The sequence below is a fragment of the Asparagus officinalis genome, chromosome 10 (genome assembly GCF_001876935.1).
Source record: "Asparagus officinalis chromosome 10, Aspof.V1, whole genome shotgun sequence".
Lineage (NCBI taxonomy): Eukaryota > Viridiplantae > Streptophyta > Magnoliopsida > Asparagales > Asparagaceae > Asparagus > Asparagus officinalis.
This window is the reverse complement of record NC_033803.1, coordinates 11,518,730-11,539,552: the sequence shown is the minus strand read 5'-3', so window position 1 is coordinate 11,539,552 and position 20,823 is coordinate 11,518,730. Positions and strand designations below refer to the sequence as shown.

General features: G+C 39.9%; 1 protein-coding gene across 1 annotated transcript; it reads left to right on the top strand.

The window, feature by feature from the left end:
- LOC109826453 lies at positions 8,858–11,987 on the top strand. The gene is made up of 4 exons (XM_020393484.1): positions 8,858–9,171; positions 9,375–9,995; positions 10,252–10,893; positions 11,351–11,987. Exons 1-4 carry the CDS (start codon positions 8,858–8,860, stop codon positions 11,985–11,987), a joined length of 2,214 nt encoding a protein of 737 aa, XP_020249073.1.

Sequence of the window (20,823 nt, the reverse complement as noted above, 5' to 3'; positions counted from 1 at the left end):
CTCCGGGTTTTGCGTCCGTCGTTCGGTTGTTTCGGTCTTTGTATCCGCTTCGTCCGTGATTCGGTTATGCGGTTGATTGGTCTGAAATCGATTCGTTGACTTGATTCCTGATTTGGCAATAAGTCCGACTCTGAGTTTGATTCCAAAACTGATCATGACTCGATCGCGATTCATCCGAGTTCGCCTGTGGCGTTGCTCTGAACCCCGATTTGTTCTGAATCCTGATTTGGAAGTCTGGATCCTGATTAGGCAGTAAATCGGCTTTGGTGTCTGAGTTCGAGTCCGTTATACGGTTGGATGACTCGTGGACTCCATGGATCGTTGGTTTGATTCCGCACACGAGTGGATTCATTCCGTCGTTCACGTGCGGTTCGTCAGCTTCGTAGCCTTGTTAATCCGCTCCGTCGCACATTGTTTGGCTTCGGTGTTGACGGGCTAGCCTTGTTAATCCGCTTCATTGCGTGTCACTTGGCTTCGGTGTTGTGGACTGACGTTCGTGCTTAGATACGTCGCCCGATGGTTCATTAGTTCGTGTTGAGCCGTGTTAAGGGACCTATAAGCAATTTTATATGCCTACATGGTGCTGGAAGAGGTCGAATACGAGTTTGATCAGCAGAAGTTCGAGGAGTATGTCTCCTCCTCCTCCTCCAGATCTGCCTCTCCTTGCAGGTGCAGGAAGGCCTCCTCCTCCAGGAAGATCCGCTGGTCTTCAGATCTGAAGACCCAAGAAGACGATCTCTCCGCTGTCGCTGCTGTAGTTACACCTCGCAACGATCCGTCGGCTTCCAAAGAAACCAGATCCAACGTTCGTGACAACTCCTCGAAAGTCAAAGAGTTGCCCGTTGAATGTGCACCAGTGTTGACGAAGAGGGCTCGTCAAAGGCGCCGTCAACATCTCGCGCGTCAATTTGCCAAGGCTTTGGATCCTGTTAACGGGATCTGCTATGATGCGGATCTGAAACACAGAAGGCGCAAAGTGTTCCAGCAACAAGCTTTGGGAACCTCCTCCCAACCACCAACTAATGAATGGGTTCATGTCAAACGAACCCGTTTAACTCTTGAGGAACGCATCCATAAGCGCCACACACTGTTAGCGCAGATGAGGATTCTTGTACGGAAGGCACAGGAATTGCAGAAGGAAAAGGTGGCCAAAAAACCACCAAGATCTAAGCAAGTCTGGATGCCAAAGGCCAAGTCAGCGTCTAAAGAAAAAGCATCTGAGGTTGCTCTCCGGCCTTTGTCAACTCCAGATCCCACTCCTATTGCTCCCGCACTTCCGGTGAAGCTCTATGATAGCGTGGATCTCCCCAAATCTAGAGTCCTATTGAAGGATCATGTCGGTACCTTACCCGAGAATCGAGGAAAAGCGCTTGTTAAGGAAAGCTTGAGACCGTTGAAGGAGCTTTGAGCCAACATCCGGACTGGGGGTCGTAAGCGACCTCCTAACAAATTAATTTCTACAACGGCCTGCTCGGGGGGTGCGTGCAGAAAACCAGGAGCCCGTTAAGGTTTCACCCTCGCAAAGGTGTGATTCCAAGCGTGTGACTCCTGTAGAAGCCAACAAGGCAATGTTTACTCAGAGGAAAACGCGTCAGACAAAAGAATGCGTTATACCTGAGAATTTATGTAAACAGCCGATAGGTTGCTCTGACCGCAACGTCGATGAGTTGTACTATCGGGCTGGGGGTACGAATAAATCTCAAAAGAGAAGTACCCGGGAAGCAGACTCTCACTGTCCGTATAATAAAATTATCAGGGTAGTATTATCAGCGTGTAGCTACCCCAAGACCGCTCCACAGAGGGTCTCGGTATTCGAGAGGATCTCCGATGGAACGACGAAGCCCAAATCAAGGCGTTTCCACCAAAGAGAATCAGTTGCTCGAGATGATGAATTCCCAGAAGTTACCATCAACATGGTCAATAAGGGAAAATCTCCGGTTGTTTCAAGTGGTTCCAACCCTAATTTCTCTCTAGGAAGAAGAGTCGGTTCGGGAATAACCCAACGAATATCTCAGCTTCAGGTAGAAGCCATCGGATATAACTATTACCCGGGGATCTATGAAGGAATCCATTCCGATGACAAACTCTCGGATTCTTATTCCGCACTCGCCTCCGACGATACAACGTCTAGCATAGGACAAGCTCAGGAAGTGTTCATGATCAACACCGAGCAAATAACCAAAATCATTGAGGATGCTCTAGCCAAGCAGAAAGAAACATTCAAAATCGAAATGGAAATGGCTATGCAAGAGATGAGACAAATGCACGACCAACAAATCTGAGCTTTGTCGAATCAGCTAGTTGAATCCAGCCGTCGCACCCAGAACGTCGTAGTTAACAGCGATCCAGAAGTGGACGAAATCATCATGGCCGACGCACCTCAAAAAAATACTAGGTGTGGTTCAAATGCACACCCTACAGATAACAACACTGGGGGTGGTTCCGCCAAAGATGACAATGCTGGGGGTGGCCCCGTTATTCCTTTCAGGAATTGTCCAAAATAGGATATAGATGAGGACAAAAAGAGGAAGGATCTCGAGAGAAAAATTGATGCCCTGATGTCTTCTCAAGAGGTAAAGAAGACCGGCATTCCGTGTCCTTACCCAAGAGAATGGGAATCGATTCCGCATCCGGCGAAATTCAACCTGATCAACTTCATACCGTTCGACGGGAAGGGTTCTCCACTCAGCACCTGATCTATTTCAAGTCCCATTTGGGAGTGATCTCTGGCAACGAGCCCTTAATGGTGCGGTCATTTGTTGGCACCCTTCGCGGGCCCGCCTTCGATTGGTACCGCCGTCTCAAGCCCGGAAGCATCAACAACTGGGAGGACCTGGAGAGCATGTTCCTCGCTCATTTCTTTGATGATGACGCCGAGGTGTCAATCAGGACACTCTTCAATGAGAAACAAAAGGACGGAGAGTCAGTAGATACCTTCATCAAACGCTTTCGCAATCAGGCAATGAACTGCAAGGATCCCGTCACGGAGGAATTCGTCTTACAAACCTGTCATAACAACTTGTCCATTAACATCTTGGATGTTATGGGAGTAGAACCACTCAATACCTGGAGAGAGTTGAAGGCGCGCGGAGAGCAGGCCGAACGATTCTTTAGAAGGAGGAAGGTTGAAATATGCCAACCGATAACTAACCCTCTGAATCCGGGTCTCGTTTTCCATAATGAAGGGAAGGCACCTATGACGGTTATTGATGTTAATCAGACGTCACAACAGCAGCCCCGAAGACAGCAAAAGACTTCGGATTCGAGGCTCCAAAAAGAGTACTCATTCAAGGACGAAGACGTTCCAGCCATCTTCGAGACCCTTCTTGAAAACAATAAGATCAGGCTCCCACCCATCACAAATCAGGAGGAAGCTGATAATACTACGGATCCGAAGTACTGCGCGTACCACAGGAGGATCCTTCATCCCACCAAGACTTGCTTTACTTTAAAGAATATCATCCAAACCTTGGTTGAAGCCGGCGTCATAGCACTAGGATAAGCCAAATGAGAACGGCAAAACTCCAAAGAGTATACGAGTATAAACTACTTCTCAATCCTCCAACTTGTATATGAGGTTAAACTGCTCCCTGATACTCCAATAGGTATATGAGTCTAAACTATTCCCACTCTTGACGGGAAGTTCCTGGAGAATTTTTACATGTAATATTCTTAAGGATAACCTGATCATGCAACTGAATACAATGGTAAACCCAACTTCACAAAGAAAGCTGGGGGTGGATGATTCATGTAACGGGAAGTTCCCGGAAGAATTTTTACATGTAATTTTCTTAGGGATAACCCGATCATTACAAATAAAGTGATAAACACTAAACCCACCGTGATTTCCGAACACTCTTTTGCTGAGACAAGATTCGATCACTTCGTTGGATCAATCATCCCTCACAAAACTCTCATTGGTGTTTGACGACTCATAGTCTTCCACCACAAAATCCCCTTTCGGTTGAATCCACTCAAACTTCTATGTGTTTGTGCACTCAACATTCCCATTATTAAATTCCGGACATAATGCTTGGAATTTTGATCTGCCAATCTTTGACGAATTGTCAAACCCCTTCGTGTTAAGTCCTTATCACTTGATACTAAGAACCCCTACTGAGTGATTTGTACAAGTCAACACTCCTACTATAATTTGTACTCCCACTCTCACTGTTTACCTGGTCAAACCTTCTTACAGTTAGGACCACAACCAAAATCTCCTTTCGATTCCTCCAATGAACGAGAGATCCACAAATCGAGCGATCAAACCTTCCTACAGTTAGGATCGTCTCAAACATCCCACTCGGTCAAACCTTCCTACAGTTAGGGCCAAAACCAAAATTCTCTCTTGATTTCTCTAATGAACGAGAGGTCCATTTTCAAATCGAGTGATCAAACCTTCCTACAGTTAGGGTCATCTCAAACTCCCTCTAGGTCAAACCTTCCTACAGTTAGGACCAAAACCACAATCCACTCTCGATAAACGAGAAATTTATCTTTAGTTCGGTAATCAAACCTTCCGACAGTTAGGGTTATCTGAATCTTTTCGATTCTCGGGGTGGAGATCTCACTCTTAGTTTCACCTTTCCGGATTCTAGGGGTGGAGATCCCACCTCGAGTCTCCTTTCCAGCTGAAGATAGGATATAAAATTCTTCTTCCTCAGTGTCGGGAGATAGAATATAAAATTCTTCCTCTCCCATTTCGTGTTCGTCTTTGCCCCAAGAGAAGACACCATCTTTTTCAACTCCCAAGATTTGTGCCTCACAGGTACGGGGAATTTTATCCCGAATCCTAAGTAGGGATAAGTCAACACCTAACACGCGTTGCCGGTTTAGTCTTTCAGCGATTGAAAAAGACACCAGAATCCAGTCTGGGGTATTTTATCCCGAAACCTAAGTAGGGATAGGTCAACGCCTAACACGCGTTGCCGGTTAGTTTTTGACTGTAAAAAGGACAAAATACCACATATTCAACATTATGGCAGGTTGTTATTAATAACACCATAATCCGTGCCTCACACGCATGGGGAATTTTATCCCAAAGCCTAAGCAGGAATAAGCCAATGCCTAACACGCGTTGCCGGTTTAGTCTTTTACCGGTTGAAGAAGACACCAGAATCCGAGTCTGGGGACTTTTATCCTGAATCCTAAGTAAGGATAAGTCAGCGCCTAACACGCGTTGCCGGGTAGCATGTTCTCGTAACAATGGCGAAGTCTACGTATTCGAAGTCGTAGCATCAAGTCTAAGAGAGTTCATTCCTTTAGTACAACGTCACATTCGGAACGGATGTAGACAATCCGCTTGCTAGCCTGACTCGAACGGTAGTCGGTAAAGGCACATCAAATCCGTTGAGGGCTGAGGATTTGCCAAAAATCCTAAGCCTACGTCTAACACACGTTGCCGGGTAGTCTATTCCCGTGAGAAAGACGAAGTCTACGTATTCAATGTCGTAGCACTAAAAGAGTTAACTCTTTTAGCACAACGTTATGTGCAGAACGGATCTAAACAATCTGCATGCTAGCCCGACTCAAACGGTAGTCGGTAAAGGCTCGTCAAACCCGTTGATGGCTGAGAATTTGCCAAAAATTCTATAAATGCGAGTCATTGACGCACCAGCTCCCTTAGTTGGTCTCGTGACTTGAGCATCCAACAACTTCAGGATAAGATCTATACATGCAGATGAATCAGCTTTAACAGTTGGTCCTGCAGCTCCGACATTTGGGATCACCGTGCTCCAATACCTTAAGAGCGTAAAATGTGTATGCTCCAGCAAACGTACGAGTATAAACTGTGTTAACGCCGATCAACGTGTAACCCTAAGGTCAACGCCGGTCAACGCGTAACCCTAGGTCAACGCCAGTCAACGCGTTGCGATAAAAAAGTCAACTCAATGACACGAGACCAAAAAGTCAACGTACGACGTTCGAAACCCTAGGTCAACGCCGGTCAACGGGTAACCCTATGTCAACGCCAGTCAACGCGTTGCGATCAAAAAGTCAACGTACGACGTTCGAAACCCTAGGACCAACGCCGGTCAACGCGTAACCCTAGGTCAACGCCAGTCAACGCGTTGTGATCAAAAAGTCAACTCAATAACACGAGCCAAACTCAACTCATTAGTTGTAGATTTGAGACTTCGACGACGGCCAGACGATAAACGCAGCGCCGAAAGAACTTCAGCTATTCGTCAAAGTATCGAATGGATTAAAAATCGAAGGAGTCGACTAAAGGCTGGACCAATCACATCCAAAGTATTCCAGCCTCTTCTACAAAAGAAACGAGTCTAGAACGCTTTGGAGGGGGTATCTGTAGGCATCAAAAATTACCTATAGGTCTCCACGAACAGCTCAGTGTTAAGAAATGACGATGAACGTTACCATCTGGTTCATAGAAGCTTGATTGATCTCGGTGAACGCTTGAAGTAAACCGACGAACTACGTGAAACAACGGAACTTCGGAATGATGAAGATACGAAGTGAAACAACGGAACTTCGGAATGATGAAGATACGAACTGATCGGGAACCTCGTATCGTTCACAAACGGTGAAATACCCTTCGTGTCTCATTTGTTCAACTGATGATATAATCATTGGATCTTATAGAACTCTTCTTCAGCTTTCCAACGTACTTGGAATCACTCAAATCCGAGTTCGGACGAAGAATTTACGACGGAAACAATCAAACAGGCATAACGGAGCGTCTCAGGCTGAACTGGGGCACCCGAGGTGTCTCGGCCCAGTTTGAGACACCCTGGGGTGTCTCCAACGCAGAAATGACCCTTTAGGCTGTTTTAACCGCCCGAAACCCCCTGGAGCCTATAAATACAGCCCCGGGTCCTCATTTTTTCAGATCTGGAATTTTGGAAGATTAGGCGAAGCCCTGCCGGATTGAAGACTGAAGGTGCATGGATTTCAGAGAGGAGGAGGAGAGATCGGATCGAGTTCTTCAACGCAAGAGAGAGAGATTCGTCAGATCTACAGTTTCCCGGATCCGTTCCTTAGGATTATCCCGTTGCGGTAATCTTAAGAAGAGTGATTATCTCGCTTCGCCAAGATAAGAGCTACGGTTTTCTCGATCCCTTTGCGGATAGACGAAGCTCTGCCCAATTTTTCAGCAATCAGATCTGATCGACGGTGGTCCACGGATAAACCCCGACACAGGCAAAGATCCCACGCAAGCAGAAGACCGATAAACGATCTCTGCGTTTGTTTGATAAAGTTGTAAACTTTCTATTTTCATTGTGTAAGGAGATCTTATAAAAAGATCAACTTTTTATTTCATTTGAGTTTATTGTAACAACTAAAGTTGTAATAGATTCGATAACAATGAAAACATCAACTTTCACCGCAAACAGCTGTGCGTGCAAGGAGCTTTGGTCTTAGATTTTTTTGGCGGTTGCTGAAAAGGAGGTTTGTGATGGAGGCTTGCAAGCAAGGCAGAGGAGCACAGAACAATTGGGCGGCGGCTGATTTGTGTGCGGCTGCAGAGAAAAAGTTCTGACGAGTGTGTCTTTCTTTGAGAGAATATTTGTGTGAGGGATCTGAGAGTTTGTGAGAGGGTTTAGGTTGTGAGATTGTAAACCCTTATTGTATCTCTCTCTAATAGTAGATCTCCCCCCTCCTTGCCCCGTGGACATAGGCAATTTGTCGAACCACGTAAAATTTGTGTTCTTGCCGTGATTTGTAATAGCTTGTAGGATCCCTCGACAGGTCAGTTCTAGAACTGATGAGAGGAAGAGCCGATATCTTACTTTGTTGAGATATCCGCTTCAGATTCTTGTTTCCTTGGTGAGACAGGAATTCTTACGATCTAATCTCTTGTTGTGCACCTTACGCACCGGAGGTGCTGCCGAAATTTCCGCTGTGCACAACAGTGCTTTCGGTGATGGTAGGCGCCTGACAACATTTTGCAACGCACTTTAGCTACAAACAAATAGAGAACAAGTTTGAGGTGACCGACATATTCAAATGCGTGCTCTAAAGGAATGTGAAGAATTGTAGTTATTGTGGGCAAATAGCTACATGTTATGTTTGTTGACGATAGGGGGGAATGTAGCGATTTTACGTTCTTACTTAGTTTTTCATTTTCATTACCTAGAAAAGTTCATCCCAAATTTTGAAGAGTAGTAATAACCGTACACAAGAGTCATACTACTATTGTGCTCCTGCACACAAAAAAGTGAGACCTTTTTCATAAATTGTAAAATAAAATTATGAGTTGCAATGGACCCCACATCTTTATCTCTAAGTGTATAAGAATAGTACAACTCTCCGTACTACACTTTTCATTTTCCAATTTTAAATCTACATTCTAAATAATCTTATTTATACACCATCAATCAGATTCAAAACTCGGATTAAATTAAAATTTGGTTTGAATTTTCCCAAACATTAGAATAGCTACTTCAAAAAAGAAAATTAGGAATACATTTATTTATAGGAAAAATTACTTCAAGGCCCCAAAATTGAAAATACAATGTGGCCCAGCCCCCTGTAGTTTGGCCCATGTGGCTAAGCCCTTAAATATTCAAAAAAATGTAACTGAGCCCTAAAAGCAGTTCTCTCACCCGTATTTGCACCCAGCCTCCCTAAAATACCCCCGCCTTCAACTCCGTGCCTCGAAAACGAGATCCGATCGCTGGCGAAACCTCTCCGTCGCATTTAAGGCGAGATGATGGCCGTTTTGGGGGGAAATTTTGGCGCGCTCCCTCCGTTATATATCCTGTTAACCCACTCGGTTTTGAAGAGAGTGTATTTATGGTGCAAACGGCAGATCTTTGCGGTTAGGGCTTATGATCTTCAGCCCCCTACTTGTCCTAAAGTGCCCTTCATAACTCCTCTTAAATCCCCTTCATTTATGGCGGAGAGCCCCCTTATTTGCATGGTTTCCTTGGGTGAGAGAGCAGTGTTCTCAAGGGTAACTTCTGCAACCTCTTTTTTTGAGTTTAAGTTCGACGTAGCTGAGAGGTTGAAGGTTCCTTATGATGCGCTATCAATGGTTTATAAATCTGAAAGGATCCCTGATCTGAGTTTTGAGATCGAGAATGAGGATGATATGGAGTGTATGGTGGAGCACAACCGTAATATCGGGTGTCTGGAGATCCATATTCGAGCTACTATAGATGTAGATGTTTCCAGATGTGAGAACACCCCGAAGCAACCTCCTGAAATGTAAGTTATATTTACACTTAATTTATTTGAAAACTTATGAATTGCATAGAGCAGGTTAAATGTTAGCTTTTAACTGATATATGTTAACTTTCTACCGAAGGTTGTTAAGCTTTAGGGCATATTTGTTAACTCTTAAGGGTACTGCATTATTTAAGTACAAGTCCTATTTGTTATTTTAAGAAAAACCAATTATATTTGTGCAGCATTATGAATACACTGAAGCCAAAGTTTATTGATAGTACTTCTGCCGCAAACCATGGTTCTGAAAGAATTCCAATTGATAATCCCAGTGGTAGCAGTGTAGTGCGTTCTGATGACATTATTAACAACACAGTAATGATTCCTGGTTGGTGGCATAATGCATTAACTGAAGAGGGTCAAGAATTTGAAAGTGCTGAAGAATTAAGGTTGGCGCTGACATACTATTCTCTGGCCAAAATGTTTGATTATGAGTTTAAAAAGAACGAACCAAAACGTATCCGTGTATATTGCCGATATAAAGAAACTTACGAGTGCCCATGGATGTTGTTTGCTTCACCTGTTAAGAATGCAAATAGACTATCGATCAAGAAGTTTGTTAATGAACATACTTGTGGGCAGTACGGGCAAAATACAGGTCGTTCAAGGGCATCCCGTAAATTCATTGCAACACAGTTACAACCACTCCTGAAGGTCCGTCCAGAAATCCGACCCGTTGATGTGCAAAAGGAGTTCCTCACAAACTACGGCCTTAGAATTGATTACAGTAAGATATGGTGGGGGAAAGAGAGAGCACAGGAGAAGCTTTACGGGGATATATATGAGTCGTATGATCAACTACGATGGTAAATGCTGAGCTTTATTATTAACTTGTTAAGTTTCAAAGTTTGCTTGTTAAAACAAATAGTTAACATGTTCCTTGTTAAGTTCATTGATAACATTGATAACATGTTAAGTTTCACGACTAACATGTTAACTCTTGTAAATAACATGTTAACTTTTGTTAAGTTACCCCAATAATGTGTTAGCTTTTTTTGGTCGCTTGTTAAGCTACACGGATAACATGTTAACTTGTTGGTTTGTTTCTTCTTACACGACTAGGTATGAGCGCATGGTAAAAGAGACAAATCCCGGCAGTTACATACATGTTGACCAGAATGAGGGGAGGTTTTCGAGACTCTTTGTTTGTTATGCTGCATGCATCAAAGGTTTCTTGAGTGGATGCAGACCCCTTCTATTTTTGGACGGTACATTTTTGAAGGATCGATATAAAGGTATTCTCCTCTCGGCCATAGCATACGATGGGAACCAAGGTATATTTCCCTTAGCGTATTGCATATGTGATCAAGAGAATTTGATGAATTGGAAGTGGTTCCTCCAAGGTCTATGGTCCATACTTTATGAGAGGGCTGACCCTTACAATCCTCCCCACCAATTGGTTATAATTTCTGATGCGGACAAAGGAATTAAAGAATCAGTAAAAGAGTATTTTCCAGAAGCTCTACACTCGAGGTGTGTTCTACATTTTGTTGAAAATTTTAGGTTAAAGCTTAAGGACTTGGGTATGAAGTCGAATGACACTCATGTTCTGGGGAACTTACTCCAAAGTGCTTGTTATAAATACACAATAGCAGAATGGAATGAGTACATGAAAGAGATATATGACATGGATCCAAGGGCATACAACATTGCTATGAACTACTCTCCTGATCAATGGGCAAATGCATTCTTCCCGGGAATAAGGTAACGTTATTTGGCTGTTCTATATCTATGCTAATGTATGAGCTTATGCTATTTAGCATGTTATCTTTGGATTTGTTAAATTCTATATCAGAGCTGTTAACTATATCAGAGTTGATAACATGTTAAGTCTTGTTGATAATATGTTGAGTCTCGTTGCTAACATGTTAACTCTTGTGGATAACGTGTCAACTCTTGTTGATAACATGTTAACTCTTGTTGATAACATGTTAACTTTTGTGGAAAACATGTTAACTGTTAAATGTTAACTATTATATTTAAACATGTTAACTGTAATTCAAAAAAAAATAACTCTATTCAATTATTTGTGTCATCCCTTATTTATAACCTGTTAACTCTTATCTGTAAACTGTTAACTGTAATTCATATTATGTTAACCCTATTCAATTATTTGTTAACCCTTATTTGTGACCTATTATAAAGTTATATATAATTTCAGGTATGGGCATGTAACATCTAATGTCGCTGAGTCTTTTAATAATTGGATAAGGGAAGCTAGAATGCTACGGATTCTACAAATGATTGAGCATATCCGTAAACAGATAATGGTCCGAATGAGTAATCGCCGGTTACTTGTAGATAAATGGGTTGGATATCTCTGTCCACAAGCAGAGATGGTGCTTAAAGAAAATATAGAGAAAGGTCGTCCATTGGATGTTAAGCAAGCTGCAGCTGACATATTTGAAGTGCAAGCACATAAAACTACCCATGTTGATTTGGAGAAGAAGACATGCACTTGCCGTGCTTGGGACGTCATGCGGATTCCGTGTAAACATGCATGTGCAGTCATCTCGTACATGAAGAGAGACATTTACCAATATTGCGATTGGTTTATGTCCATAGAAGCATTTAAAAAGAGCTATGACCCGATTCTCTATCCTATACCGGATTATGAGAAACGAAGCGTGCCAAGGGATGAGATCGAGCTACTTCCACCACATACTATCAAAAGAAAGGGGAGAAATAAAACACGACGTATCAACAACCGAACAGTGTATAAACGACCTTTGAAATGCTCTCGATGCCACTTCGAAGGCCACAACCGCGTAACTTGCAATGAACCGATCGCCGATTGATATGAGTTACGGATTTGCTGAAACACTTTTGGGTGTATGTAATACTTTTGTAGTTAACTGTTTATATGAACTGAAACATATTTGGGTGTTTGTAATACTTTTGTAGTTAACTGTGTATATGAACTGAAATATATCTATGCCAATGTGAATTATAATAAAAATGTTATCTTACTTGGGTCTGTAAAGTTACTCAGTTAGATTGTTAAGTTACAGTTAACATATAAAATTTTCTTGGCAGGTTATTAAGCTACACCTATTACATGTTAACTCTTGTAAATAACATGATGGATAATATGTTAACTCTTGTTGCAAACATGTTAACTCTTATCGCTAATATGTTAACTCTTGTGACAAACATGTTAACTCTTGTGAAAAACATGTTAACTCTTGTAATAAATATGTTAACTCTTGTGGCAAACATGTTAACTCTTGTACCAAACATGTTAACTTTTATTGCAAACATGTTAACTTTTGTCGCTAACATGTTAACTCTTGTTGATAACATGTTAATTTTTGTAGGAAATATGTTAACTTTCTTTGATAACATGTTAACTCTTTGACATAACATGTTAACTCTCGTTAGTAACATGTTAACTATTATTGGCAAAAAGTAAACTCTTGGAGATAACATGTTAACCCTTGTTGATAACATGTTAACTCTTGATGATAAAATGTTAAATCTTGTTGTCATCATGTTGACTCTTGTAGTTACCGGTGTATATGAACTAAAATATGTTTGGGTGTTTGTAATAATTTTATAGTTAACTATGTACATGAACTGAAATATATCTATACCAATATGAATTATAATAAAAAGGTTAACTTACTTGGTCTGTAAAGTTACTCAGTTAAATTGTTAAGTTACAGTTAATGTATAAAATATTTTTAAAAGGTTATTAAGCTATACCTATTAACATGTTAACTCTTGTAAATAACATGTTGGGTAACACATTAACTCTTATAGCTAATATGTTAACTCTTGTGACAAACATGTTAACTTTTGTCGCAAACAAGTTAACTCTTATGACAAACATGTTAACTCTTGTTGTAAACATGTTAACTCTTGTGAAAAACATGTTAACTCTAGTGACAAACATGTTAACTCTTACTGTAAACATGTTAACTTTTGTGACAAATATGTTAACTTTTGTTACTAACATGTTAACTCTTGTGGATAACATGTTAACTTTTGTTGGAAATATGTTAACTTTCTTAGATAACATGTTAACTATTGTGGATAATATGTTAACTTTTGTCAGACATATGTTAACTTTCTTTGATAACATGTTAACTATTTGACAGAACATGTTAACTCTCGTTAGTAAAATATTAACTATTGTTAATAAAAAGTAAATTCTTGGTGATAACATGTCAATCCTTGTTGATACATGTTAACTCTTGATGATAAAATGTAAAATCTTGTTGGCATCATGTTGATTCTTGTGGTTACCGGTGTATATGAACTGAAATATGTTTGGGTGTTTGTAATACTTTTGTAGTTAACTGTGTACATGAACTGAAATATATCTATGCCAATGTGAATTATAATAAAAATGTTAACTTACTTGGTCTGTAAAGTTACACAGTTAAATTGTTAAGTTACAGTTAACATATAAAATATTTTTAGAAGGTTATTAAGCTATACCTATTAAATGTTAACTCTTGTAAATAACATGTTGGGTAACACGTTAACTCTTATAGCTAATATGTTAACTCTTGTGACAAACATGTTAACTCTTGTGGCAAACATGTTAACTCTTGTGAAAAACATGTTAACTCTAGTGACAAACATGTTAACTTTTGCTGCAAACATGTTAACTTTTGTGACAAACATGTTAACTTTTGTTACTAACATGTTAACTCTTGTTGATAACATGTTAACTTTTGTTGGAAATATGTTAACTTTCTTATATAACATGTTAACTATTGTGGATAATATGTTAATTTTTATCAGACATATGTTAACTTTCTTTGATAACATGTTAACTCTTGTTTATAATATGTTAACTTTGTGTGGAAATATGTTAACTTTCTTTGATAACATGTTAACTCTTTGACATAACATGTTAACTCTCGTTAGTAACATATTAACTATTGTTGACAAAAAGTAAACTCTTAGAGATAACATGTTAACCCTTGTTGATAACATGTTAACTCTTGATGATAAAATGTTAAATCTTGTTGTCATTAACTCTTGATGATAAAATGTTAAATCTTGTTGTCATCATGTTGACTCTTGTAGTTACCGGTGTATATGAACTAAAATATGTTTGGGTGTTTGTAATATGTTGTCATCATGTTGACTCTTGTAGTTACCGGTGTATATGAACTAAAATATGTTTGGGTGTTTGTAATACTTTTGTAGTTAACTGTGAACATGAACTAAAATATATCTATGCCAATGTGAATTATAATAAAAATCTTATCTTACTTGGTCTGTAAAGTTACTCAGTTAGATTGTTAAGTTACAGTTAACATATAAAATATTTTTGGAAGGTTGTTAAGCTACACCTATTAACATGTTAACTCTTTTTACAATCATGTTAACTCTTATGACTAATATGTTAACTCTTGTCAAAAACATATTAACTTTTGTCGCAAACATGTTAACTCTTGTGGCATACATGTTAACTCTTGTAGCAAACTGTTAACTCTTGTGACAAACATGTTAACTCTTGTTGCAAACAAGTTAACTTTATTCGCTAACATGTTAACCCTTGCTGATAACATGTTAACCCTTGTTTCTTGTTGCAAACAAGTTAACTTTATTCGCTAACATGTTAACCCTTGCTGATAACATGTTAACCCTTGTTGATAACATGTTAACTCTTGATGATAACATGTTAACCCTTGCTGATAACATGTTAACCCTTGTTGATAACATGTTAACTCTTGATGATAACATGTTAATTTTATCCTATACGGTATTATTTAACAAGTGAACCTGGCATGTTATAAACTTTTTTCATATTTAACAAGTGACGCTGACATGATATAATTGTTAACTTACGCATCTAACATGTTAACTTTCTCCGGGCACTAGTTCATTAGCTGTTAATACACTATACAAGCTGAAAATTATGAAGATTGTTTACAGTTGTTTATCTACATAGCATTCTTCCTTAGGCTGTAACATTTGCGGCTCATGCAGGCGCTTTCAATGCTGGGTCCTCCACGGTTATTGTGCCCTTTCTATTTCTGAATTCCCAACCTTCTTTTATTAGTTCCGCAGCAAGCCTTGCACGCACTACCGCAGACGAATCATCGGTGGACGTAACATGTAGAACATCACCTTGTTGTAGGATAGCCCGTACAAATACGTATACGTATATCCCACAATCGTAGCTACAAATAACAAAACATAAATACATATTACAGGTCAGTTTTGGAGACGAAAATTCTTTAATAAAATAAGGTTCATATGTTAATGTACCTTCCCTTTTGAAACTCGCATGAGATTTCCTTATATTTAAATGCCCTACACACCTTTTTCAAGATCGAATGCGGCCTTCATATGGTCCATGAAGTTTATAATTTTGTTAACGGGCTCAAGGTAAGCAGAGGGAGTTACCGAACTATAGTGCAACGCTAAATTTTCATTCAATCTAACTTCGACACAATGCCAATGGTCATGACGAACAATTAGCAATATGAGTATTGATCGGCCAGCGGCAATATGTTGTTGTATATAAAGTTCATATAGTTCATATAGCCGCATGAGCCTGGTCTCCATAGAGTGAATGCTGTTACACAAAATTAACACATTAAGAAAGAGCGGTCTTTAATATGTGAACATGGCTCAAGTTCATATAGTTAACTTTTTTGGAAAACATGTTAACTTTTGTGAAAAACATGTTAACTTTTATGGATCAAGTTCATATAGTTAACTTTTTTGGAAAACATGTTAACTTTTGTGAAAAACATGTTAACTTTTATGGAAAACATGTTAACTTTTGTGGAAAACATGTTAACTCTTGTGAAGAACATGTTAACTCTTGTTGAAAACATGTTAACTCTTGTGGAGAACATGTTAACTTTTGTGAAAAACATGTTAACTTTTATGGAAAACATGTTAACTTTTGTGGAAAACATGTTAACTCTTGTGAAGAACATGTTAACTTTTGTGGAAAACATGTTAACTCTTGTGGAGAACATGTTAACTTTTGTGAAAAACATGTTAACTCTTGTGAAGAACATGTTAACTCTTGTTGAAAACATGTTAACTTTTGTGGAAAACATGTTAACTTTTGTGGAAAACATGTTAACTTTTATGGAGAACATGTTAACTCTTGTTGCTAATATGTTAACCCTTGTAGTTAACATGTGAACTCTTGTGGCTATATGTTAACTCTTATAGATAACATGTTAACTTTTGTGGATAACATGTTAACTATTCTGGTTAACATGTTAAATATAAGAGCTTATCTATTAACTAATTATATGAGGATTGGTCTTACGCAGAAATATGTAGATACAATCCCGTACTGCTTGTTTAATTCAACGTTCTCTGGCAACTGCAGCCATAGCCGTAATCTATCTAAGAATGCCTCTGTTACTTTGTCATCGAGTCTTCCCCCGCAGATCATATAGAGTAGTTCCGGACATATAATTGTGCTGTTATCAGTAGTTATGACATATACGTACCTTAACGAGCAATAAGTTACGGAGGGTTGAAATTTAAAACATAAAAGCTAACATCTAAACGCACAAACATAACAAGCAAAAAACAGAGTTTCATAGTTAATATTAAAGAGTTAGCATTAAATTACTTAACATGTTAACTGTCGTGGATAACATGTTAACTGTCATGGATAACATGTTAACACTTGTTGCTAACGTGTTAACTCTTGTGGATAACATGTTAACTCTCGTGGCTAACCTGTTAACTCTTGTGTATAACATGTTAACTCTTGTCGCTAACCTGTTAAGTCTTGTGGATAACATGTTAACTATTGTTGCTAACATGTTAACTCTTGTTGTTAACATGTTAACACTCGTGGTTAACATGTTAACCCTTGTTGCTTAAATTTAAACGTGAAAGCTTTACATTTTGAAATCAGCACTTACGGGCTACATTTCTCCTTGCAGTACTGCTCGAACCATTTGTTCTCCTCAGCTGAGAGTTTCTCTGCAACATTTTTTGGTATTCTGTAGTTATGTACAAAAGTCCCAGCGCTATCTAACACTCGTAAGCTAAACGTGCCTACATCAGGGATACCCTCATTCACCTCTTTTAAGGCAGCACGATCCACATCTGTTAAATACGTGCTTTTTAGCACATCCCACTTGCCAACACTGTCGTCATGGTAAACTGTTATTTTCTTTGGGGTGTCACCAACAACAATGGGTTCATCTTTGTGCTCACCTTCTTTCAACTTCAATCCCTTAGCCCTCGGTTTCTTATCCTCAGTAAATGGTGTCCTAACCAGTTTACCTTTCTTGGTTGCTCTTTTGCTTGGAGCTCTACTCCTATAACCCACATATTTTTTGCTCACCGGCTTCCTCGGCCTCTTCAATCCTTCGCTGAGTGGAACTCTCTCAACCACACCTTCCTCCTCCTGCACCATCTGCTTGTCCTCCTCATCCTTGATCACCTCGTCTCTCTCTTCGCTCTTGCCCATTTCCTCGACAACTTCATTCTTGGTAACATCGTCTCTCTCTCCTTTCGAGCCCTCTTCATCCTCAACCATCTGCTTGTCCTCCTCATCCTTGGTCACTTCTTCTCTCTCTTCGTTCTTGCCCATTTCCTCGACACCTTCATTCATGGTGACGTCGTCTCTCTCTCCATAGTTGTCCTCTCCATCGATTTCATGCTTGTCCTCTTCTTCTTCTTCCACTGTAGGGTTTCCTTTCAGCTGCTGTGCAATAAGCTTCTTCACATTGTTCTTTAAAATCAGGGGATCTACTATGTCACAAGATTCGTCCAATCCCTTAACATTTTCGTTAAGTCTACGAATCTCGTCCATGAAAGTTTGACAATACAATTTCTTCGAGACCCTCAGTGTACGGCAAAGTCTCTGGTTTACTTTAGCAGCATTTCTCCAAAATTGCAGTTGCTCCTCAACTGGTAACGTTTCAATCTCATCTTCCCTTTCGAAAGCCTCATCAATGGCTTTTGACATTATCTATAATTTAGAAATAACAAAGAGTTAACATCAAGTTTATAAAGGTTAACAGTAAGTGGTCTACAATTGACACAGATAATTAAAGGTTCTTCAATCATCTATAGGTAACATGTTAACTCTTATTGCTAACATGTTAACTCTCTCTGGTAACATGTTAACTCTTGTAGCTAACATGTTAACTCTTGTGATAATATGTTAACTCTTGTTGAAACATGTTAACTTTTGTTGCTAATATGTTAACTCTTGTTGCTGACATGTTAACTCTTGTGCAAACATGTTAACTTTTGTAGAAAACATGTTATCTATTGTTGCTAACATGTTAACTGTTGTAGAAAACATGTTATCTATTGTTGCTAACATGTTATGTATTCTTGTGATAATATTTAGCACCTTAGAACTTACCAAACCTATTGACCATCTCTTCTCATGTTCCTTCTTGTGATAATATTTAGCACCTTAGAACTTACCAAACCTATTGACCATCTCTTCTCATGTTCCTTCTATTCTTCCTTCTTTTCAACCTTCTTTTCTTCTTCAATCTTCCTCTTCCTTACTGTTGCTTTCTTCTCCTCCCTATGTACGACTGGAAATTGTGGTATGAGCGCATCCCTTCTAAGCCTCATCAATGGCCTTCTGATTGGATATTTCTCATCGGATGGGCCAATTTCAGCTATTGGTTTATGTACAACCTGGATGCTAGCTTTTGCAGCCTTGGCAACTATTGTGCGCTTTCTAAAAGATCCATACTTCTCACCAATCTTCACCCAGTTAGTGAGGGGTGGTTTGGATCTATTGCTCAAGGCATATCTTTTAATCCCAGTCATTTCATAGTACCATAGCTGCAAACAATTAATACATGTTAGTATGCAATACTAATCTTTTAAACATGAATATAGTTAACACAACTCATCTTGCAATATAGTTAACACTGACAACACCAACTTTAATACTGGAAACACTAAAGTTAACATGAACCGAAATATAGTTAACAAGATCCTTAGAATAGTTAACATGAACCAGTAAGCCTTAATGGTTTCTTGACGTAAGTTGACAGAATACAAGCAAGCGTTCACATGCACAGGTTAATCCAACTTACAGGGATCAAAGGCATGCATCCAGGTACATAGCTTACTCCTGACCTGTGCAGACCTTCCCTGGCAATCTTAATTCCTTTCTTCGTCTGATCATAGATGTATTTCCCCCAGGCCACATTCCTCTTTCTTTCAATTGAATCAACATATTTGAACAAGAGCCTTGGGATGCCTTGGACACTGCTAGGGCACCACATCATTGAACATTGATAAGGTATCTGCAGTAACACAAAATCTTCAATATCCTTCTTCTTTCTTGATTCAACAAGAGATTGCAGCAGCTCTTCCACATATCGTCGCATATTCTTCGTTGATTTCTTTGTGGTTCTAGTAAAATGTTCATCAAAATACTCCACCCAAAGCCTAGGGAAAGGATCTCTATTATTGTAAATTATTTCCCCATCAATTGGGAAACCTGTATGTTCATGCACCCAGTCCATATCAAAATTAACAACCTTTTCTCTCCCACTTTCGGCATCGGGCAGAGAAAACGCCACTTCATTACCCTTATAGTGTCTCAATACAAGTTCCAGCGTGGGTCGATCTACTGCTGGGGGGGCAAACTTTACATAATGCTGGAATGTACACCCTTGGTATGCATCCCAATGACACTGCCGCATTCTCGGTTCGAGGACTTTCATAAATTTACAATATGCGGAGAAACTTGCAGTGGGTCTAATTTTAGCAGCACCTGACTTTTTCCTGTATTATAATTAAACATTTAACATCAACAACACTTGACATCCAACATCCAATAGTTAACATGCAACAATGAACTGTAACAGTTACGCTATAAACCTTAAAAAACAACAGCCAAACTTAACATTAATAAGATGTATATAGTTCACATTTAACATTAAGGTATCAGCTAACACGTCCTTCAACCAATGTCCAGGCATATAGTTCACAATTCAACTTCAATCCCTTAACATCTATGTAAATTGGAAAATATAACATATAACATTATCTTACTTCTTTATGGATTTCTGTGGTGCGTTTAGTGAACTTGTAATTTTTCTTTTTCTCCTTACACCCATCTGGAAACTCAACAACGTTTGGGTGGCTTCATCGGTGCTGCCATTCCCTGATGATGACGCATGGGTGGACGACGACTTGGAGGCAGGGGAGGATGTGAGAGAATCGGTGCCACGGTCGGTCTCAGATGGCAAAGGGGGGTCTTCGTCGGTCTTGGAAGGCGAGGGAGGATCTTCGTCGGTCTTGGAAGGCGACGACGAGTCTTCTCACTCGTCGTTCATTGGTGCATGTTCCTGACGTTGCAGCGGTGGCAGAGGATGGTAAACAACTTCGAATTCGTTCGCCGGTTTTTTCTCCATCTGCGATCTGGTTTCGACCTAACCCTAGAAGCGGATTTTGGTTTTTCGCCGGAGAGCAAGCCAGAGACAGAGTGCGGGAGGGAGAGAGGAGAGAGAGAGAGAGAGAGTGCCTCGATAGTAGCGGAGTGGGCGGCACCGTTACCAACGCACGGAGGCTGTAGCAGAGTGGGCGGGAAGGGTAGATTCGGGATTCTGAGGATTGAGTGAGATGGAGGGGCTGAAATGAAGTTTTGGAGTGTATTTTGGGTTTATACCAAACTTTAAAAGTACAGGGGGCTGATGCACA

Excerpts from the sequence above, each read along its gene's own strand:
- LOC109826453 (XM_020393484.1), top strand. The coding sequence starts at position 8,858 with ATGGCGGAGAGCCCCCTTATTTGCATGGTTTCCTTGGGTGAGAGAGCA. Across the intron at positions 9,996-10,251 it reads TCGTATGATCAACTACGATG|GTATGAGCGCATGGTAAAAG; the intron begins GTAAATGCTGAG and ends TTACACGACTAG. Across the intron at positions 10,894-11,350 it reads GCATTCTTCCCGGGAATAAG|GTATGGGCATGTAACATCTA; the intron begins GTAACGTTATTT and ends ATATAATTTCAG.